The sequence below is a fragment of the Eubalaena glacialis genome, chromosome 10 (assembly GCF_028564815.1).
Source record: "Eubalaena glacialis isolate mEubGla1 chromosome 10, mEubGla1.1.hap2.+ XY, whole genome shotgun sequence".
Classification (NCBI taxonomy): Eukaryota; Metazoa; Chordata; class Mammalia; order Artiodactyla; family Balaenidae; genus Eubalaena; species Eubalaena glacialis.
In genome coordinates, this window is record NC_083725.1 from 116,115,285 (window position 1) to 116,137,941 (window position 22,657).

The 22,657-nt window shown below is 57.4% G+C and overlaps 1 protein-coding gene across 1 annotated transcript in view; it reads left to right on the forward strand.

The window, feature by feature from the left end:
- The window catches only part of PACS1 (phosphofurin acidic cluster sorting protein 1), a 146,748-nt gene extending 126,082 nt beyond the window's left edge, over positions 1-20,666 (forward strand). The window contains exons 8-24 of the mRNA XM_061202085.1: positions 264-323; positions 1,125-1,285; positions 1,646-1,739; positions 6,235-6,315; positions 8,015-8,130; positions 8,269-8,404; positions 9,484-9,588; positions 10,292-10,398; positions 11,085-11,239; positions 11,375-11,485; positions 12,132-12,234; positions 12,645-12,687; positions 14,861-14,903; positions 15,155-15,290; positions 17,523-17,749; positions 18,939-19,058; positions 19,179-20,666. Coding sequence (XP_061058068.1) covers positions 264-323; positions 1,125-1,285; positions 1,646-1,739; positions 6,235-6,315; positions 8,015-8,130; positions 8,269-8,404; positions 9,484-9,588; positions 10,292-10,398; positions 11,085-11,239; positions 11,375-11,485; positions 12,132-12,234; positions 12,645-12,687; positions 14,861-14,903; positions 15,155-15,290; positions 17,523-17,749; positions 18,939-19,058; positions 19,179-19,294 — 1,914 coding nt within the window. The 3' untranslated portion in view covers positions 19,295-20,666. The remainder of the gene's footprint in view (positions 1-263; positions 324-1,124; positions 1,286-1,645; positions 1,740-6,234; positions 6,316-8,014; positions 8,131-8,268; positions 8,405-9,483; positions 9,589-10,291; positions 10,399-11,084; positions 11,240-11,374; positions 11,486-12,131; positions 12,235-12,644; positions 12,688-14,860; positions 14,904-15,154; positions 15,291-17,522; positions 17,750-18,938; positions 19,059-19,178) is intronic.
- Positions 20,667-22,657: the final 1,991 nt, after the last annotated feature.

Sequence of the window (22,657 nt, forward strand, 5' to 3'; positions counted from 1 at the left end):
GGGAAGGCACAGAGCAGAGGGTGAGCTCCGTTTTGGAAACGTCGTGTTTGAGGAGCCTGCGTGTATACAGGTGGCGCTCACCGGTCAGCACCGTGGTTCTGAAGTTCTGGAGAAAGGGATGAGCGGGAGGTGACCATGGGGAGTTACTGGGGTGGGGGTGTGGCCCCGGTTCTTTACCAAAGTGGGTCCTCGATGACTGCCGGAAGTGATCGCCGTCCACAGGGGGCTGCTGGCTGAGGACCACTGTGGCTTTGTCCCTACAGCAACCTAACATCAAACAGAAGTTTGTGGCCCTCCTGAAGCGGTTTAAAGTTTCAGACGAGGTACGACCCCTTACTCCCGAGCTGGATGGTGAGTAGAATTCCCGGAGTTTCACCCTCGTTCCTGGGGCACAATCTGGAGTCAAGATTCCAGGAACCCCAAGTGAGGGGGTAGCTAAAGGAGGGCTTTCTGCTACTCGAAAAGAGAAGGAAAGATTTACATGTAGCACCCAAGGTTCCACGGTATTCGGAGCAGGGGCACATGGCTCTGCCCAGCTTTCGGGTGTGGGGTGTCCAGCACAGATCCAGTTGCTATTGTTCAGTTTTCCCTCCTGCCCCGAGGGGAACCTCGCGAGTAGCAGCCTGTGAGGTGGGAGCCTCCTCCATGGCGTCAGGAACTGGCCGCTAAGAGAAGCAGTGCCTTCCCGGGGCTCCGGCAGGCCTGGAGCCAGTTTTCATGGGCTCTCTTCTCAGTGGACTGAGGCAGGGATGGAGATTTGTCCCCTGCGGGCTCTAGAGGAGGCCAGCGTGAGCCCGCCAGGGCCCCAGGCGTCTGGGTTTCCCTGCGCCTGTTCCTTGGGAGAAGTACCATCTCAGCCCCCGTCTTCTTCCTGACGCCGGGTACTAGTGGGGAGCTCTAGGGAGGCTCTGAGAGGGGACGGTGGCCTCACCACGTCCCTGCTCTCAGGATCAAATCACAGAAAGGACACCAAGACCACCCTGATGAGCGTGAAACTATGGCACGTCCCTTAAGGGGACTGGGTAGGGAAGCCAGTGGGGCCTGCCCAGGAGGAAGGAGTTTCCCGTCTGCCATGTCGTTAATAGGGGTAGCCCCAGACTCCAAGGTTTTGTTTTCTCCCACAGGTGGGCTTTGGGCTGGAACACGTATCCCGGGAACAGATACGAGAAGTGGAAGAAGACTTGGACGAGCTGTATGACAGTCTGGAGATGTACAATCCCAGCGACAGTGGTCCCGAGATGGAGGAGACAGAGAGCATCCTTAGCACACCAAAGCCCAAGCTCAAGTGAGGCCCGCACCCCCTGTGTCACATTGTCTCTCTAGGCCATGGCGATCTCCTAGTACCCCCTCTCTCACCCCCACCCCCATTACCCGGGAATCTTGGTTCCTCACCCCTGCTGAACCTCCTGCCGTCTGGATAAAGCTCGCTGCTTTAGCCTCTAACCGACAAAAGCCCCGATAGGACTCTCCTGAAGTCCTTCGGTCCAGGTCCCTACTGGTCCAGCCTCTGCTGTGTCCTTCCTCGCTGGCATCCTCGAAGCCCGGGTTGTCGATCTTTCTTGAACACCAGCTCTGCCCGGCTGTCCGTGAGCTGCTGTTCTGGGCCCTGGCGGCCACTGACCCTGGCTGTGCTTCTTTGCCACAGGCCCTTCTTTGAGGGGATGTCGCAGTCCAGCTCACAGACGGAGATTGGCAGCCTCAACAGCAAGGGCAGCCTCGGCAAAGACACCACCAGCCCTGTGAGCAAGACCAATGGCTGTGGGGTGCGGGAGTGGGACCAGGGGAGAGTCAGGGCTTAACACTGGGCCCTCTGCTCCTGGCTTATTTGGGACCTACGGGCCATCTCATCTCGTTTCAACCTCGGTTGTCATCTCAGTCCTGCTGGGCTCTTAGTGCGCTGAGGATATTGCTGTGGCCAGGCGGGTGTTCTCTATGGTCTGTTCCCGCCATGACCTGGCGCCTTCCCTCAACGCAGGAACACGCAGTGCCTCAAGACCTCTCCCTCAACGCCCATCATGCGGTAGCTGGGAGCGTGGCACCCGGCCAGTGGTGGCGATTCTGCATCCAGGCTGGGGAGAGGGTGGATGCAAAGGGGCAGGAAGCCCCCAAGGTCTGTTCAGGAGAAATTATATGGGCTTTATTCAGAAAGTGGGCAGTGCCCTCGAAGAATTTAGAACTCGGTGGGCTGGTTTCCATTTTGCCTGGCGAGCCAGAGGGGAAAGGAGCTGTCTACTGCAGCACCCCAGAGCCCCGCCTCACCCCGGGACCATGCTCTGTCCCTATTTGGGAAGGCTCTCCCCAGCAGTGGAGCAGGGGCAGAAGCCCGGATTGATGCTGTACCCACCTCAGGCCCTAGGAAGCTGCCCTCCCCCTTGGGTATGACCAAAGGCAGGATGACGTGCCTGATTTTAGTGCAGTTTTCGGTTTGCTTTGAAAGCCCGGTGTCTTCTCTGTAGATCAAAAAAACTGAATCCTTTAAGTCCTCCTGCTCTTGCCGCTTTAACAGAGGGAAAACAAAACTCACCCTGCACGTAGGTATTAATTGTGAGGAAACGACCTAAGGCCTGTGAGGCTCTCCATCCCCTGAAAAGCGCTGTCTATGGAAGGGCTGCCTGCTGCCGGTCCCAGGTGTCTGCGGACCGTCAGCTCATGGACTGCCTCCTGCCACCAGGTGGCGCTGTCGTCCACCTAATCCCTCTCCCTGCTGAAGGCGCAGCAGGGTGATCCGGCCCTAGAACAGCGGCACCACGTGGCCTTAGCGAGTAAATGTGGGATGGGAAATGGCAGCCCCCACCGAGAATCCCTCCACAGAGAAACCTCAGGCCCGCCACTTGCAGACCGGGCACTCTCAGCCTTTCCAGCCCAGGTTCATATGATCTGGTGCTGAGGAGGCCTTACCTGACTAGTTCTGCTCAGGATGCGGCTTGGGGCTGCCCTTTCTCACAGGGGGCTGCTGGATGGCCCTGCTGAATCATCACTATCCACATGGACAGATCATTGGCCACTGGAGCCAGATTCCATAGCAAGTATAAATATAAGGGATGACTCTTCTAGAGAGAAACCTGGGACCTGGCCAGGGGAGGACTGTCTTACTGTGTCCTAGGAATGCAGAACAAGGGCCCTACTGTAACACAACGCAATCAAATTTTAAATGAGATTAATGCCTCAGAAATGCTAAGCGTGACACCTAACATATGGTGACCGCTCAATAAATTTTAGGGATCGTCGTTACTAAATCAGTAAGAGAAACTACTCTATACTAATGAAGCTGTTTCTGGGTTGATAGAATTTGTAGGCTCTACATTTAGTCTCAGCTGCATGGCTTACCAAATTTAAAGAGAAAAATCACCTTGATGCTCTGGGCCTCAGGTGCCTTACTTGTGAGGTAAAGGTGTTGGCCCAGGAGCCCAGTTAGCTCAAAAGTCAATGGAGTATCAGTCTTTACAGTGTGATGGCCTAAGGATCCCTGTTCAGGCCAAACATTTCTTTGGGGCAGGGTAGGGCTGGTTTGAGAGCACATGCTCTGGAGTCAGACTTCTGGGTTTGAATCTTGACGCCATCACTCCACTGACTGTGTGATCTGGGCAGTTACCCAGACTTCGTGTCCTCATCTACAAATTACATGTAAAAAGGACATGCCTTACAAGGCAGTGTGAAGATCCAGTGGGAGAATGCAGCTAAAGCCTCCAGCATGGCGCTTGATTGATGGTTGGATTGATTTACGGCATGGGGAGCATCAGTAAATGTAAGCTGCTTCGCCATGGTTATTATAGACCCTGAGAGCCATTCCAGTTCTGGACTCCTGAAATTGATAGAATCTAGATGTCTTTTTAGTGAGTTCTTCAAATTCTGGTTCCCTTGGCCAGATTTCAGACTTTGCTGGTTCTCTGTGATGTTTCTATTTTGAAGAGCCCCATATGTCTTGATGTGGGTGTGGAACTTTGGAATCCTTTAGTATGAAAGACACTTTGGGAACTACAGAGCGAGGCTGTGCTCTTACACAGAGAACTTCTAAACGTATTAGGGAAAACATACGGGGATGGTGCATCCATAGGCAGGCATGCACATGCTGCCCAGCTTTTGTCCTCTCTGCCCTGATTTCCTAGCATTGTTATTCATTTATTTTTCTTAACCTTCCTTTTTGTTCCCCAAATTTCAGAGGATTCAGTTTTATCACTAGAACTAGAAGGAATTTCTGCTGATACAAATTATTACAGTTGTTGAGTTTTCCCAAGACTTGAGCACACAGTAGCAACATAATTTGGTTCTTGGAGCTGATAACAGTAGGCCCTGACAGCGCTTCAGTTGGGGCGGCCAAGAGATGGAGACTTTCCACCAGGACTGCCTGCTGCTAAAAGTTGCTAATTCCACAGCACTGTAACTCACGGTGCTAGAGACCAGTACTTCGTAAAATTGAGAGCCTAAAGTACCACCGCACTCTGCCCCCTCCACGTGCGCACGCGCGCGTGCACACACACACACACACACACGAGCACGTGCACCCCCTGCAGCAGCCAGCGTCGCCCCCAGGCACAGCGCCTTGCACTGCCACGTCTGCCTCGGAGCCACACAGTTAGGCAACCCAGCTACTGCGCTGCTGGGGTGAGAAAAGCCTGAAGTATTTATAGAAGCAGGAAGAAGAACTGGGAGAATCGGGAGTTTGCTCCCGGTGGGACTGACTGAAACATCCAGAAGAGTCAGTGCACAGCCCGCAGGTGCCCCACCCCGAGTCCACCTTAGAGCGCTCAGCACATCTCAGCACAGCGCTGTGCCGTGAAACACTGCTCTACTGTCGGAGGGCTGGACCACAGGGCTGCTGCCTGAGAGCCTTCCAGTAGGATGGTGTTATCGCCCCGATTCCTCCTCTTTAAAACGTGTTTAATTCATTTGTCATGCTGAGATCCCAAATTGAGTGAAACCATCTTCAGTCATAAGTCTGATGAAGAGTTCTCTGGGATTGTGGACTCTGTTAACATCGGTTATTCATACAGACAATGTGTAAATGAGCTAGCGGTGCAATCTGGAGGCAACCTGCTGTGCGTGGCTCTGAGCCAAACCGGCTCACCCTCAGGGGTCACAGGGTCTGTGACCCTGTGTGTTAGGTTCGTTTTGCAGACGGCTCAGAGCAGTGGTCCTCAATCAAGGGTGATTTTGCCTCCCAAGGGACATTTGGCAAGGACTGGAGACATTTTTGGTTCTCACAGGAGGGGTGATAGGGGATAAGGGGCTGCTCCTGGCATCTAGTGGGTGGAGGCAGGGATGTAGCTCAAATCCTGCACAAGATGCCCCTGAGCAAAGAAAGACCCGCCCCAGATGTCAGCGATGCCCACGTGGAGAAACCCTGGTTTAGCATATGACATGGGCCTACTTTTGTGGTCCTTGTTCATTAGTTTGCTGAGTGGCCCCTTGAGCTTATTAGGGCCATTTCTCTGTACTCTGTTATTTACTCAGAGAAAAGGCTTTGGGTCATTGGGAGGAGGTGGGATATCCTTGATCCTTTCTGATTCCGTGGTTCCCCACAAGAACCAGAGACCCACTGAGGCCAGGACCTTCCCCATAGCTAAGACCCACAACACGCAACTGCTTATGATTTTGACACTGGTGTCTGCACAGCCAGAAGCAGCATTAGCAAGTGTGAAAAATCTGGTTATGTATCTGTATTTGCAAAGTACATTTTTATTATGAGAAATGCTAATAAAAATTGGGGACAAAGGGAGAATTATTTCACACCTAAATGGCTTAGTATATTCTGTTTGAGGGTTTTCCAGACGTTTCTACCAAGCAAAAAGCATTTGGCTACCATGGATGTTTTTAGTCTCGAAATCAAAGACGTGAACTCTGAGATTCCCCTTTCTTCTTAGCAACTCTGACAGCAGAAGAGGCCCTGTGTGCCCCTCCTGGGCAAGGGTGTTTACCGAATCCAGGGTTAAGACTGACGGATCCCACAGCCATGCCATCTGAACGTTGAGCTTATCTTCCCTGGTGACGTCTTGTGAGAGTCAGAATTTCTGGGTTCCACATCTCACTGTGTTATTAATTTAATGATCACAAAATAACTGACCTTTTTGAAGCTCAGTTTTCACAAAAATATGCTCCTTGTAAGATGAAAGTCCCAAAGATTTTATGAGGTCTTCAGATTAAGTGAAAGTATTTTAAGCTTCCAAGGGACCTAGAAAACAAGTTAGAGTGGTGGATATTTGGATTGATGATGACTAATTATTATAATTTTTGCAGATGGAATTGGCTGCTTTAGAAAAAGTCAAATCTGCTTGGATTAAAAATCAAGATGACAGCTTGACTGAAACAGACACTCTGGTATGTATGGTTCGGGCTCCTGTTTCAGCTGTTTAAAATAGTCTTTGGTACCTTTAGAAATACAGGCAAAAAGACCCTGATGACCACCCTGAAACTTTGGCCTAACTCTGTGGACTTGTGAATGTCCTGCCTGCTCTTCCTCCCAGAATCCTTACCCGTGGAATATAATGCTCTTCCCCAAACTAGCAAACCAGAAATGTCCCCATTCTGCCCTTTAGTTAGATCTGATCAAGTGCTAATTTAGATAATTTCTCACTATCTGTCACCCTTGTTTACTTCTCAGAGACGATGACCAGTATCTTCCCCTGAAAAACCATCCCTTCCTCCAGGTTGCTTTTACAGTGGCCAGACAGCCCACAGCATTAAGTCTCCAAGTGATTACTAGTCAGCTCCTTCCGCTAAGAGTTGTTGGAGCTGCTCAGGGGTGCATGGGATGGATCGGCTGGGGTGCCAAATTTAATTACGCACAGGTTGAAATTCCACACACATACACGTGTTGAGCACTGAAGGTGCAAAAATGAGAACACCATGGATCCACCTCCGGGAGGAAAGCCAGCCGCGGCACACCCGGCGCAGAGGCTCTGTGGGGCCCGGGAAGGACAGAGCCATTCACCTGGAGGGAGGGTGTCTGAGCTGGGCCTGCAGGTTCTGCCGCAGTTCAGCCAGTGGGACTGGAGGCCGGACCCAGCAGATGGGAGGGAGCAGAGAACTTGACCGAATACCATCTGGGGGTGTGCTGCGCATCCGCCTCACAGTGGGAGCTGCTAGCTGAACGGAGTCCTAGGAGGAATTGTCTCAGGCTTATGTTTCCTATAGTAAGTAATGCTGCATTAAGGATCTGGTGTCTGACAAAGCCTTAGGTTGGATTCGACATTACTGTAGTTCACCCGTAATCCGAGTAACCCATCTTCCACTCTTGGTCCACTTTGGCCCATACTGCACAGCGGTCGTTTCAAAATGAAGTTCCAGGGGCTTCCCTGGTGGCTCAGTGGTTGGGAATCCGCCTGCCAATGCAAGGGACACGGGCTCAAGCCCTGGTCCAGGGAGATCCCACGTGCCGCGGAGCAACTAAGCCCGTGCGCCACAACTACTGAGCCTGCGCTCCAAAGCCCGCGAGCCACAACTGCTGAGCCCGTGTGCCACAACTACTGAGCCCACGAGCCACAACTACTGAGCCCACGAGCCACAACTACTGAAGCCCGTGAGCCTAGAGCCCTGCTCCGCAACAAGAGAAGCCACCGCAGTGAGAAGCCCGTGCACCGCAACGAAGAATAGCCCCCGCTCGCCGCAACTAGAGAAAGCCCGCGCACAGCAACGAAAACCCAATGCAGCCAAAAATTAATTAATTTTTTTTTTTTTAAAATGAAGTTCCAGTCATGTCACTTCCTGAGTGAAACACTCTCCTTCCCACCTAGAGAAGGTAGATCATCAGCCCAGGTTTGTGGGCTGTCAGTTCATAAATGTAGGGTACAGATTGAATAGCAGGAGATGGTTCCCGGCACAGCGGGTGCATTCAGCTAAATTAAACAGTCATGGCGTCCTCGTCGGGTAGGGTAGGAGTTGTAGAACCCCGTGCTTCCCGGAAAAGAGAGCGAGGGACTGACTTTCTCGTGATGGTCATGGGCCCTGGCAGGAACCACGAGGCTCCCGTGGTCACCGAGGCGAAGTAACCCTCACTGCTTCCTTTCCTCCGTGGCAGGAAATCACTGACCAGGACATGTTGGGAGACGTGAGCGCAAGTCTGGTTGTGCCAGAGAAAGTCAAAACTCCGATGAAGTCCAGTAAAACAGACCTCCAGGGCTCTGCCTCTCCCAGGTACTCAGGGTTGGAAGAAGCTCCTAAAGTGTCGGGTAGAATGAGGGAGGCCCGGCAGGAGGGGCCTCGGGAAGAGGGGGCAGGCCATGGCTCTGGGTCAGGGGGCTGTTTAACCGCCTCCTTCGACGTCTGTGGCAGCAAAGTGGACGGGGTGCACACCCCCCGGCAGAAGAGGAGCACTCCCCTGAAGGAGCGGCAGCTCTCCAAGCCCCTGAGCGAGAGAACCAACAGCTCCGACAGCGAGCGGTCCCCGGACCTGGGCCACAGCACGCAGGTACCCCGGCCTGTCGGGCGCCCCTGGACCTTGGTCTCTGTTCTGTTGTCTCCTTGGGCGGTTGGGTGAAGAGGAGGGGGGAGTACTTTGAACAGCTCTGAATAAAGTCTTGAAGACAGACCTAAAGGGGGAAGTCTAGCATGCTTGTTATTTGCTACTACTGAGGAATTGGTGGGGAGCGGGGGACGGGGCAGGAGACTCTGGCTTGTTCTGCCCCCATCAGACCTTAGTGGAGACTGTGCGGGGACACTGGTTCTAGGGACAGCAGCCATCGGCTCTCACGGGATGTCTGCTCTGGGCTCTGAGACCCTTAGTGGTGCTGTGGGCCAATGACAGTGGTTTCAAGCTGGCACGTCAACAGTATTAAAATGTTTTGATTGAAAGACCTAAGAGTGGCTGGAGCAGGCGCAGAAGGAACTGGCCCTCGGGAGTCCTGTTCCCTCTGAAGGTCAGTCTCCGGGGGAAGGACTCTCCCCCGACAGACCTCCTGCTCTCCCGCGGTCAACGGCAGGCCTGTTCGTTTCCCTGATACGTATCATTGGAAGGGAAGTTTGTGTCCATGTGGCTTCCTGAGCTGACGCTCTTATAGCTGAAAATGAACCCGGGACTAGAATAGCCCGGTGCCTGGGGCGAGGTACTGTCCTTCTTGTTAATCGCTGTTCCTGAAATACCTTTGTTCCCTGTGACGGGAGGGCTCCCCACACAGCCTCCTTGCTGCTCTCATTAGTTCTCTCCCCGTTGTTGCCCTCGTTTTCCATCCTGTGAGCACCTGCTTGCTGTCGTCTTCCTCCTCGTCTCCTGCTGCCCTGCTTCATGACCCTTCGGGGCCCTTCCTGCTCTGGCAGGACGGCCAGCTGTGCTCCTGGCGCACCAGCCTGTGTTCTGAGGCCTCGCTTTGCTCGTTCTTGATCCCCCTCCTTCCCCTTACGCTCTGGCCGGTGGGCTACCGGGTCTCCTGCGCAAGTCGCTGGTCGCTGTTCTCTGAATACCTCTGCCCCAGGAATTCTCAGCCCGCTAGACCACGCAGCCCTACCCTCAGCTCCCTGGGGACTGCCCAACAGACGCCTCTGTCCTTGTAGATTCCAAGGAAGGTGGTATATGACCAACTGAATCAGATCCTGGTGTCGGATGCAGCCCTCCCAGAAAACGTCATCCTTGTGAACACCACTGATTGGCAGGGCCAGGTAAAGCATCGAAGGTCGCAGGGCTGTGGAGGAGAGATTCTGGGGAGCGAGAGACAGATCTGAAAGGCAAGGTGTGGGGAAATAGGAAATCACCCCCCTTTCTCAGGCCCCCCTATCCCGAACTCAGCCCACAGTTCTGGACTCTAGTCCCAGTGCCGTCGTCTTCCCACCTGTGGGGCTTAAATCACCAATTTTCTGTACCTCAGTTTCCTCAGCTTTAAACAAACAGTGGTATCACCTGTCATGCCTGCCTTCCTGGCCCTGTGTCTCAGGCAGCATAATGGAAGGGAGGTGCCTCGGGGAGCACCAAGTGCTGTGAGACGCCAGAGGCGCCCTGGTTTCCACGAAGGCCGCTCGGAAGGGGCACAGCAACAGCAGCCCCTGTCCCTCCCGCCCCCGCCGTCCACCCGGTTAGATCCCGGCGCCACCTAGCGTGTGGGCGGCAGAGGCCGAGTTAGAATCTAATGTGCCCTAGGTCTTCCCACACTTCCGCATGAGCCCATCTGCGTGGGGTCCGGCCCCACCTTCTCCTCGCTCGCTGCCAGAAGCCTGACCTTTGCCCGGCTGTGGTCTGAACGACAGAGCATGGGGCCCTGCAGCTCCATCTGGGCCTCGCTGCCCCTCTTGGCCTGCGGGGAGGCAGTGCCCCTGCTGCGTGGCCTCACCTGTGTCCCTGCTCCTTTCCCTCCCCCACCCCACACAGTACGTGGCAGAGCTGCTCCAGGACCAGCGGAAGCCCGTCGTGTGCACATGCTCCACGGTGGAGGTCCAGGCCGTGCTGTCCGCCCTGCTCACCCGTATCCAGCGCTAGTAAGGGCTCGGCTCTTCTCCTGCCCTTTGGGGGGTTCCCTCTGACCTCATCCTCCCACCCTGATTTCTAAGCAGTGAGAGGACCTCCCGGCCTCATCAGACCAAGAATTCGCAGTTGGTACCTGGTTGGGCAGTGTCAGACCACGGTGCTCTGATGCCCCTGCTGGCCCCAGAGGGTCGGGGTGAAAATGTCACCTTCCTGCCCGCCTGCCTCCCCGCCTGGTCCCCTGCCACACCTTGAGTTGCCTCGTCCTCTTCTTAAGCCCATGACGAAGAAGGCCAGGCAGAGAGAGCCCAGGGTTTTACAAGACCTTTTACTCCTGTTCCTCCGACTACCCAGAGTCAGGGCCTTCCCTCCTCAGGACCTGCCGTGGGAAAGAGCTGCGGGCGTTCCCGGGTGTCTGGGCTCATGCCCACCGCCAACCCCAGGGCACTGCCGAGTCTTCTCCCCGTGAGCCTCAGCCAATTCTGCCTTCCTTCTAGACAGTTCCCTGTCCTCTCTGATCCTGGGTTTCTCTCTTTTTGCAAAAGCGCTATGGTTTATTGCCTCTCTCTGTATTATTTTGTTTATTGGTTTGTTTTTTCCCGTGGGCTGTTGAGATCAAGTGAAGTCTGAGCTTGGGGCCTTCCTCTGAGCAGGACGCAGGCCCGCCTGACGTGGCCGTGCCTCTCCCCTTGCTTCCCAGCTGCAACTGCAACTCCTCCATGCCGAGGCCGGTGAAGGTGGCAGCGGTGGGCGGCCAGAGCTACCTGAGTTCCATCCTCCGCTTCTTCGTCAAGTCGCTGGCCAGCAAGACCTCTGACTGGCTGGGCTACATGCGCTTTCTCATCATTCCCCTCGGTAAAGGCTCAGCAGGGCCCACTCCTGAAGCGGGGTGGTGGCGCTGGGTCCCAGGAAGTGACGGGCAGGGAGACCGAAGGCTGGGCCATCATTCACCCCCTCACCAGCTCGCCTTGTCTGGTTTCCACCTACCAGGTTCTCACCCGGTGGCCAAGTACTTGGGCTCTGTCGACAGTAGGTATAGCAGTACATTCCTTGATTCTGGCTGGAGAGATCTGTTCAACCGCTCAGAGCCCCCGGTGTCAGGTAACGGCCCCTCGTAAGGGACAGAATGTGGCCTGATTTCCGGAGAGCCAGGGGCGGGGGGCGTGCTGCTTCTCCTCCCTGTGGCGAGTTCATTTTTTTCAGTACTTATTAAAAGGAGGCCTATTAAGCGCAGCCCTTCCACTCTGGATGTGTTTAGTCTCTGCCATTTGCTCTGCACAGCTGGAAATGAGGGGGGCTGTGAGGGTGGCAGGGAATATGAATAACGCTCCACCAACCATGTCTTTTCCTGAAAGACAGAGGAGAGGTGGCAGGGATGGGCGCAAGCTTGGGCTCTGCGGGGCCGGGAGGTGGTCAGTGCTCCCACGGGCCTTGCAGGGAGTGCCAGGCAGACGTTGGACGGGGAGGGCAGGCTGCTGCAGTGGTTCCAAGGTCACTGCAAGCAGAAACGGAGGTGGGGGCAAGCCGAGCCTGGGAAGGGGCAGGCTGGGGAGGACGGCACGAAGATCGGATGGGAGGACGGCTCTTTGCTCCATGATTCCTTAGGTTCAAGCCAGCAGGTCTTTAGAGCCCTTTCTCTGCCTCAGCTCCTGGGGTCGTCTGGTGGGACTCAGGAAGGGGGCTCTCGGAGAGGGTTTTCGGGCTCGCCTGCTGAAATGTCGACATTTGTCTCTTGGCTTCTCTGCAGAGCACCTGGACGTGGTCGGGCGGGTGATGCAGTACATCAGCGGCGCGGGCGTGACGCACCAGCTACCCGTGGCGGAAGCCATGCTGACCTGCAGGCACAAGTTGTAAGTTGACCGAGGGGTTTCTTAAAAACAAGTTGGGTGGGCTAGATAAATCTTAGGTTTCCTTTGCTTTTTCATACTTTCCTTCTCCCCACCCCATTTCCCTTGGTAAGAACTCAAGAGGATATGAGAGTGTTTTTTACTGCGTCCCCCCAGGCGTCCCCTTCCTTGCCTGGGCTCCCCACCCGTGTGGGCGCCCCTCAGTACAGACACGGGAGCAGGGGTAGCGTGTGCAGAATCGGATCTTTTGCCTCCATTTGGTGGCTCCTCGCGCCATCCTGAGGCGCCATGGGAAGATGTTATGTAGTGTCTGGATTCCCTTAAAGCCACAGTAAAACATGGAAAGCTTGTGTCCCCATCTCTCCACGAAGTCTCACCCCCCAACTGTAAAGCTTTCCTGTCTCTCCCAACAGCCCTGATGAAGACTCGTATCAGAAGTTTATCCCCTTCATTGGCGTGAGTACAACTCCCCTGTTCTCCGTACCCCACCCACCCATTCTCCTGGCCTTCCTGTCCTGCGCGTGTGCGTGCACACGTGCGCGCGCGCACACACACACACACACACAGGACTCATCTAGACAACGGTTCCAATCCGGAGGCGATTTTGCCCCCAGGGGACATCTGGCAGTGTCTGGTCTGGAGACAAGTTTGGCTGTCACAGCTGGGGACGGGGGTGGTACCGGCATCTCATGGGTGGAGCCCAGGGACGTGATAACCATCCTGCAGGGCACAGGACAGGCCCCCGACAGAGAGTGATCCAGCCCCGAGTGTCAGCAGTGCCAAGGTGAGGGAGCCCCGGGCTGGGACAGGCACTGAGCTGTTCCTTTCAGTGTCCTTTCCCGATCAGGGGCCATCCCCAGCTCACCACGGGTATCGTGTTTATTACACCAGGCACTGAACTTGGTGCCGTGGCCTAGGGAGTGATGTCCAGGGCATTGGTTCTACAGGCTCCAGGGAAAAGAAAGCTGCCTCGGGGATAACGATAGATGATATTCGTAGAAGTCCGAGGAGTCGGTAGCCTTCAGAGTCAGGTGGACACCAAGCGGAAGAGGCTCTTTCCTCCTCCTGCTTAGTCACGGCAGAGTCTCTACATGAACGGATCTTGAACATAAAAGGAAAACCTCTTGGGTATCTTTGGTGTCAGGTGGTACCGGCCTTTGCTGCATTTGGCAGTAGCTAGGCCACAAGGCAGAGACCGACCAAGAGAGGGAGCCCAGAGGGGACAGAGCCGATGCCCTCCCGGGGCCAAAGCACGACACAGACGCATGGCTGAGAACTCTGATTTCCATTTGCGAGACGATTGAGTTTCTCTTCCAAATCAGCTGGTATCTTTTCCTACAGTCTCCCTGAGGATCCTCCCAGCTTCTAGGGGAGATGGGGCATGTGCGGGTGAGGGGCCCAGCTCCCACTGTCCCTGTTCTCTGTTCGTCCCAGATCCTGGGCGTCTCGAGAGATCTTGGGAGAGGCCTGATCCTGGGGAGATCCTCCGTAAAGCCTCCTGTCTGCCTGGTCCAGTCAGTCCCCATTAGCCACTGGGGCTGCTCCCACAGCCCCGTCGGAGGCCCGGGGCCATGGCCCGTAGCCGGGGCTGGCAGTCTGACCCACATCTTTGTGGAGCTGTGGGATCTTCATGGAGCTGGGGGTCACTGCCTACTCCAGCCTCACAGCAAGACAGAGAGATAGAAAAAATTAAAAATTCAGACAAACAAAGGAGCTGGCAGCCTCGTGCAATGCCAGAGGAGCGAGGGGAGAGGAGTCGTGTCCAGAAGTTCAGAGTATCGATGTGTTACTTTCTGGGAATTAAAATCAGGATGTGTAGAGGATCGGGAACAAATTTCAGTGAATGGCAGCATTGTGCTCTGATCTGTGTGTGACCCCTGCTCCCTGCCATCCCCGGGGCTCAGCTTCCATGACCTCCCCGCCCTGCTGCGCCTCTGCCGGGTGCCGGGATTCACCTGTCACCTCAGGCCCCAGTCCTGACCTTCCTGGTCTGTCTCTAGCTGTGCCCTTTGCTGGCCACTGGAGGGCCTCCTCTGTCCTTCCCGGAATTCTCTCAGAGGAATCTAAAATTCTCTGGGGAGCTGAAGTGGACACCACTGCCTTGTGGGGAGGGAGCGGCGGTACTGGGGACCCCCTCCTCATTGGTGTTCCTCCAGATTCCAGGAAGTCTGGAAAGGAGGGGCCTGCTCCCAGCATGTCAGCGTGTTCCAGCATGTTCCAGCATGTTCGCTGGGCCTGGTGCAGCACACGCGCCCCCCCAAGCCCCCGCCGCACCCCGCTCCTGTCTGCCGAGGCTTTCTCCCGGTCCTCCCCTCTCTCTGACATGAGACGACGGCCTCCTGCCCAAGTGGTCTTAGAAGAAATGAGATCAGGATACAAAAGTGCTTCCCACCCTCCAGGTGGCCTTGCCTGCATCCCCAGAGAAGAGCTGCAGGTCTTCTGTGCCCCTGACTTATTGTTTGCAACTGGGTTTTTTCACATCTCTTAACTACCCGGGCTGCTCGGGATCGGCAAAGAGTTTTAAAGCCTACGATCAAACAATGTTCAGTGGCGGCTGCTGGTTCCAGCTGATCAGAGCACGTCCGGCTTTGGTAGGAGGATCTAATGCGGCGTCTCTTCTCCCTCCCAGGTGGTGAAGGTGGGTCTGGTCGAAGACTCTCCTTCCACTACAGGTGAGCCTGGGGCCCCTTGGCCTCTACAGGGTGAGGGTGGTGCCTTGCCATCTCCTTCCTAGTCGAACAGGCCAGAGGGCGAAGACCCAGGGGGTCCCAGGCCAAGGCAGAGCTCGAGCCTCGGGGCGAGGCCATGGCCGGGGCGGTGTGGGGAGCAGGCTGCAGCCGAGACGGGGGCACCTCAACTCCCTGGCACCAGCGGGTCGGGACGGCTTCCCTTGCCCAACTGTGTCTGTCTGTCCCGCTGGCAGGCGATGGTGATGACTCACCCGTGGTCAGCCTTACTGTGCCCTCCACGTCGCCGCCCTCCAGCTCTGGCCTGAGCCGAGATGCCATGGCCACCCCTCCTTCCTCCCCGTCCATGAGCAGCGCCCTGGCCGTCGTGGGGTAAGCCTGTCGCCGGTTCCTGTCTTTCCTGCCATGTCCCTCCATCAGGGCAGCAGCCCGACTGATTTCCCTGCTGCCACAGCGTGTAGGACGGTGACGCTGAGCTCGGAAGGTGGCGGGGGAGGGAACGAGAGCAGTGGAGCTAGGTCACTGGCCAAGCAGGTCATCACACAGCTCTGCACGTGCAGGCTCCCGTCTATCCTGTCTGCCTCACAGGTATAAGGTCGAGTGAGACAAAGGGCAGAGAGGCCCTTGGTAGCCTGTAAAGTGCTGTGCATGTGTCTCGTTGTAGGACTGCCCAGTGTGGTAGAGGGAGTGTGGGCGTGGGCGTCACACACCGGATTTGAGTCACGGTGTGTGTTAGGTCCGCTGCGTTAGCTTGTGTTAAAGAACAGATCACTCAGTGACACTTGTTAAAGCAAGAGAGGCTTTCTCCACGCTGGGAACAGTCGCCGTAGGTGTCGGGCCCACCTCGATGGGATTTTGCAGTGAGAGAGGGAAGGGACTTGACTCCAAACCCTTGAGCAGCTGGGTTTACAGTCCAGGAGCAGCGTGGGGGCAGCGGATGGAAAATTACCAGGAGGAACATCGGGAGTGAGGAGGGGTCTGATTCCGGCTAAAAGGACCTGACGGGAGCCTTGCTGCCGACACTCCTGAGGGAAGGTAGAGGGTGAGGAGCCTGATCGGAGATCCAGGGTGATCAGAAGTGCGGGCCGGGGGCTCCTTGCAAGAACTGGATTTTCCAAGGAAGCGCACGGGTGGGCCTGGGAAGAGGTGCAGGAGCCTGACTAAAGTTTGGTCAAGCAAAGAATCTTTGTCACTTGGGCAAGTTACTAAGCCTCCTTTCAACTCCGTGAAAGTAAAGGTGAAATAGCCACATCAGTCTTGCTGTGAGGCAGAAATTAGAGCATGCATTAGTGCCTGGCCCGTGGAGGTGTGGCCTCCTTCCAGGCACTCAGTCTGTCCATCACTGAAAGGCTGCCGCGGCCAATGACACGGGCAGGACCCTGTTTCAGAGCCCAGGCTCCTGGGCCCCAGCAGGGCCAAAGCCACAGAGAGAGTGCTGTGAACAGTTAGGGAGGGGGATGGCTATGAAGGGGGACGGCAATTTCTTTAGGATGTAAAATATCCAAAGTTTAGATCAGGCGGGCAGGGAGGCCTCCGGGAGCTGACCAGAGCGGGGGTGGGCGGGAGGGCAGTCCCACAGGGGGGCTCAGGGAACAGCCTTCGAGGTGGGAAAGAGCTGAAAGGCGCCCTTGCTCCTTCTTCCTCCCCGTTCCCTTTCTTCTACCCTCACCTTGCTGGTCTTCTGGTGATGGTCCATGTGGAGCCGAGAGGGTAGGCCCTGGCCAGTGGCTTTTCCAGAACCCCCAGTGACAGAATACGAAGTGTTCTCGGGGGGGAGCCCAGACCCCAGCCCTCAGCCTCCCTTGCCCTGTCTTCCCCCTTCGCTTCCCATCGAGGGTCTGCTGCTGACTTGCCGAAGTGCGTGAAAAGGAGGAAATCCCACCGCAGGTCACGTCGTGACCTCACGGTCCAGGCTTCCTGGGTGCCTGGGGGCCAGCCTTACCCTGACCTCCTTTCCCATCCAGTTTAAGCTTGTTTTTTAATGGAACCACTGAATCCAGGCAGAAAGAGAATCGTCAGATGACTTTTGTAGCCTGTACCTATTGTGTCTGACGCCTCCTTTCAAGAAAACATCAGCTCTTTTTCCCCTTGGAGCTAAAATTATCCCTGAGCTAGAAGTGCCATAAATGGGAGAAAGCCACAGGTCGGCATCCGTCAGCTCTCCCCGCGCTGCTCCAGAGCCGCCACGGTGCTCCCGCCTCTGCCCCACTTAATCTCTCCCACGCTTGGAGGGGTTCTGCCCCGGCTCTGCTCGTGGGGGGTGTGCGTGTGTGTGTGTGTCCTTGTGTATGTGTGTGCGCACGTGTGCGTGCACACACTTTCTCACTTCGTAAAGCTTCCTTCCTCTCTGCTTCCCTCGTCCCCGTGTGACTCTTTATTCGGTTCCCTCGTGGGGACTCGGGTCTTCACCCTCTCCTGGCTGTGTCCTCGGATCAGCCTGGTTCTCCACTCCCACACCAGCCAGTGCTGTGAGGCTGGAGGGAACCCGGAGCCACTTAGCGGGCGCCTCCCCCGGCCCCTCCCAGAGCCTGGCGGGGCCCTCTCCACCCCGTCTGCCCTGTGGTCGGGAACTGAGCCCGCTCTCCCGCGTCGCCCCTTCTCCAGGAGCCCCAGCAGCCCGTACGGGGATGTGATTGGCCTCCAGGTGGACTACTGGCTGGGCCACCCTGGGGAGCGGAGGAGGGAAGGTGACAAGAGGGACGCCAGCTCCAAGAACACCCTCAAGAGCGTCTTCCGCTCGGTGCAGGTTTCCCGCCTGCCCCACGGTGGGGAGGCCCAGCTTTCCGGCACCATGGCCATGACCGTGGTCACCAAAGAGAAGAACAAGAAAGGTAAGTGACATGTGAGGCCAGAGGCCATCAGGGCCACCAGGCCTCCCCGTCCGTCTCGGGGGCTGGGACAGGATGTGCTTCTGGGAGACTGTGGACGAGGACAAAGGCAGCACACGTATCATGTGATCCAGCGGGGGAGTCCCGCGGGGGTCCCGCCTCACCTTGTGGGACGAGTCCGTTCCTTCTGTTACCTCGGTCCCCAGGGAGTCACTGGTCCCTCCCTGCAGAGCATCGGCACCTTAGGGGCTGAGGCAGTTCGTGCTGCCGTAAAGAAGGGAGGCTTTCTGGCCACCGCGCTCCGGGATGGATGGTGTGACAGGGGAGGACGTGTCCCCCTGCCGCAGCCCCACGGAGCGGAGCACTCGCACCCGACCCTGGAGGCCACCCAAGCCTTCGTGAGCAAAGGACGTGGCTCTTTTTAAGAATTCAGGGGGACGGAGCCCCGCCCAGAGGAGAGGGTGGCTTCAGCGCCAGCAGTGGCGGGGGAGCGGTCCCGTGCGCTGGGGAAGTGAGGCAGGAACCGCCACGACCAGGCCACCGTGGGGACGTCACTCGCTGCTGTTGGTCCCCGTCGGGAAGCCGCACAGCTGGCTCTGTGCCTGCAGAAGCCGGCGGGGTGACTCTGGGGCGCTCGCAGCCCCCCAGCCGTCAGGAAGGGGCTTCCTTCACTGCCGGGCCCCGCCTTCCTCCTCTGGGCGCATCCAAAGCAGCTGGGCCTTTCCGTTCACGCCTCTCTGGAAGAGCTCCCCCGGAGGGCAGGCAGGGCCATGCCAGACCCGCAGCCAGAAGCCGCCGTGGCACCCAGAGACCTGCCTAGGGCGTCCCGGGGCTGAGCTCACGCAAACCCTGCCGCACGGCCTCCCCGCGCAGGCGCACGAGCTGGTGGGAAGGAGGCACCCGGCAGGGCAGCAGACCCCCTGCCCCACAGGCTGCCAGAGCATTCGAGCTGGAAGGGACTCGGAGACCATCTGGCTCTGGGTCCTCGTTATTCGGTGACTGTATCGAGGCCCAGGGAGAGGAGCAGGAGCTTGCAGATCCTGATATGTAGCCCGGAGCCAGGGAGCAGGGGAGGAAGAAGCGGCTGTCTGCCATTCACCTCCCTTCGCTTGGGGGGAGAGGGCAGTGGACGGGGGAGAGTGGTGGCCGCTTTTCAGGGGCTGTGACAAGGCGGTTCCTGCTTGCTTTCCAGTTCCCACCATCTTCCTGAGCAAGAAGCCTCGAGAAAAGGAGGTGGATTCTAAGAGCCAGGTCATCGAAGGCATCAGCCGCCTCATCTGCTCTGCCAAGCAGCAGCAGACCATGCTGAGAGGTGCGGGCGGGGCATGGGCGGGGGAGGAGGGGGGCAGGGGGGCCGTGGCCCTCCCCAGCGACCCTGGGAAGATGGCCTTAGCAGCCCCGGTCACCCCCTCGCCTCCCCTGTCACCCCCAGTGTCTATCGATGGAGTCGAGTGGAGTGACATCAAGTTCTTCCAGCTGGCAGCCCAGTGGCCCACCCACGTCAAGCACTTTCCAGTGGGACTGTTCAGTGGCAGCAAGGCCACCTGAGGGCACCGTCTCCTGGCTACTCTCCCTCCTGGCACTGCCACCAGCCTCACCGCCTGCAGGCAGGGGGAGGCCAGCAGGCCCAGGCCCAGCGTCCCCTTTCCTGGCCCCGGGGCCTGCATCTCCCTGGCCCGGTCCTGAAGGACACTGCCGCCGGGGACGCTGCTCCTCACCACCCCCCCACCTCCCCCCGCCATGCTGGGTCCCATCCCTGGGCAGCCCCCACCCTCCCTCTCTCCTTTTCTTCCTCTCCCTCTGTTCCAGTCCCAAGGCATGTTGATTTTGCCTTTTGGCGGCCATCCCTGGTCCCTGGAACTGAGTCCTCCGGGCCTTCCTTCCCCTGACTTCCAACCTCTTTCTCCACGTGGCGCCAGTTCCCTTCCCGGAAACAGGAAACCCAGGGTCCTGGCCCACAGCAGGGGGTCCAGCCTCCCCCATCTCCCCCAGGATCTCGTTTTCTAAAGCTCAGCTGCCAGATGCCACTCAGCCGGCCCCCCTCTAGTGGGGCCCAGAGCCAAGGCCACTTGCCACTGCTGTGGGGTGACAGGGCACGACCCCTCCCGCCCACTCACCCCAGGACAGCATTCCTGCGGCCACGCGTGGGTTTCTGGGGTGGAGAGGGCTCCGTGGTCTCACCCGTGCAAGGGTTCACCGCGCCCAGGTCCCCTGTAGGTGCCGCGCGTGTCCCTGAGCGGCTCTTTGGTTGTCCGCACAGCCAGTCTCTCGGTGGCTCCGTGTGACTCACCTGGGCGCTGGTCCCTGTCCTTGGGTCTCCCCCTGTTGATGGCTCTCCTCCCCAGCCTCCTCCCCCACGCCCCCAGCACACCTCCGCCTCTGCCTGCAACTCTGGACCCGGAGAGATGGGAGGCAGCCCCATCCAACGTGTCGTCTGTGGCCCCGGTCCCTTTGGCTCCCTGCTCCCCGTGTCCATCATCTCCTTTCCCCGGTCTGTCCTCCCCTCCTCACCTGGACCCCTGGCCTGGGCAGGCCCCGTCCTCCTAGCCAAGCCTCCCTCTCTCCACGGCCTCGGGGGGCCTGAGCCCCTCCTCAGCCCGCACCATCGGCCTTGGCCTTCTCCGGAGACGCGGAGCGCGTGGGTGGAGCTCCAGCTGCAGCCCTCCGAGCCCGCCAGCGCCTCCGGAGCTTTGCCGTGGCCCTCTCACCCCTTCTAGAAGTTTTTGCACAGAACTTCATTTTGAAAAGCGTTTTTCTCATTCTCCATACCTCCCCCAAACTCCTCCAGCCCTTCCCCCGGCTCAGCCCTGCTGTCCAGAGCGTTCCTGGGGCTGTGCTGCTCACTTAGCCGGAGAGAGGGCCGGGGTGGGAGGGACTAAGAGGATGTTGGATTTTTCATTCAATAAATTGGTGATTTCTTACCAACGAGCAAGCCTTAGGCTTCTGCGCCTCTCATTGTGACACAAGATCTGTCCAGCCTTGTCCCCACTTCACGCCGCGGCCACTTCACTCAAAATCAACTGGGGGGACTTCCCTGGAGGTCCAGTGGTTAGGACTCCGCAGTCCCACGCGGGGGCCCCGGGTTCGATCCCTGGTCAGGGAACTAGGATTCCCGCAAGCCGCGCGGTGCAGCCAAAAAGGAAAAAAAATCAACTGGGAACTGGCTGGAAAGAAGCAGATTCCTATTTGCTTGATGATAGAAACAGAGGCGTGAAGGTGTGTTGCCCAGTATGAGGCAAGCCGAGGTCAGGAACAGAAGTCACACCATTCCCACTCCGAAACCCCATTTTTGTCTGGCACCTGCCGTCCCCAGATCCCACCTCCCAAGGCAATGACACATCGTCGGCAGCTTCCACTCTTCCGACTGGAGATTAGAACTCAGCTTCTCTCCCGCTACTAGGCTGACGTCCTGCCACAGTTTCTGAAAGTTGGTGAAGTCTGAGGCCCAGGTGGAGGGGGTGAGCTGGGGTCCATCATCAGGTTCGCTTTCCTGCCCGCCCTTAACCTTAGAGGTGATGGTCAGAGCTCCTGCTCCCTGGAAGCCTGGCTCTTCACGCACTCCCGGGACAGAGGCCTGCACGCCAGGCCTCCTCCGGCAAATACGTGCCCAGAAGTGGGAGCTTGCGTCCCCCCGCCGCCCGCAGGACACAGCCCCGGAGGAGCGGACGGCCAGGTGGGGCGGGCTGTCCCTGGCTCCCCAGGTCCTGCGGCCAGGTCACCTAACAGAGGGAGGCTCTGGGACCCAGCAGCGCGGCCACGCAGGCTCTCTGGGCCTGGAAGATGGAACCAGTGCCCGTCTCCCAAGGGTCAGAGTCCAGTCAGGTACCGGAAGTTGTCCCAGAAACGCAGTCTGCGCGTTAGTTCCCGGATGAGGGGTACAAGCCGGCCAGTGAGAGGAGACACCAGGAGAGGGCGAGGCTGAGGTGGGCTAGAGGGGGTACAGAGCCAAGGCGCCCACGGAGGCTCCGGCAGGGCAGGGGCCTGGGGACCTGGGCGCTGGTGGGGGGCCTGAGCGGGACAGGCGTGGGACAGATGGACTCAGGTCCCAGCTCAGAACCGAGAGGGGAAGCAGACGATGGAGAGATGAGCGTGAGGAGGCGGCGTGAACTCCCTGCTGACCTGACTGCAGCCTCGGCCTCCTGCCCGCGGAGACCAGCACCCTCCCCTGCTCCTGCCCTGCCCCAGGGTCCCTCCCACCTTCTCCAGGGCTTCCTCCTGCTGCCGCCCCCTCTCCTGCATCATCGGTTCACCCACCCCACCAGATGGTTCGCGTCCACGTGCAGACACGCAGTGATAGCTCCCCGGTTCTAAATCCCCTCTGGCTGCCACACCACGTCTCTGCTCCCATTACAGCGAAAGTCTTCAAAAGGGGGTGTTGCAATGTAAATAGAAGTGAGAGTTTTCCTTCTTCTGAGAGCAGGGAAAACAAAGGGAACAGCGAACAGGCTAGAGAAGAAACAAAACCTGGCCTGAAAGAGTTAATCACTCCTTGGTTTACTTTAACTGTCACTAATTGGTAGTTAACTAGATTTGTACTTTATAAAGCTAACCTCACTCCCTGACACTACGTAATTTACACTCGGCACCTATCACCCCTAACTCTTATGTGAGTTACATCGCATGTCTCTCACTCCCTAACCTTATTACCACCCCGGCACTCACATTCTGTACGCCCCTGGTAACAAATCACCCCCTATAGTTTCTGCATTTCAGAAACAGGATCACCGGCCGATAAACCAGAGGCAAACGGACGCAGTTACCAGACTGCCAGACCCCAATTACCAGGCGGCCTGATGCCATCTATGACTGCTTTGAAATAATGCAAAGGAGAAGAAGAATGCAAGACCCTCACTACTTTGATCCTTATCTTATACCCCGGACTGCAAGCCCCACATATAAAATCTTCCCTGA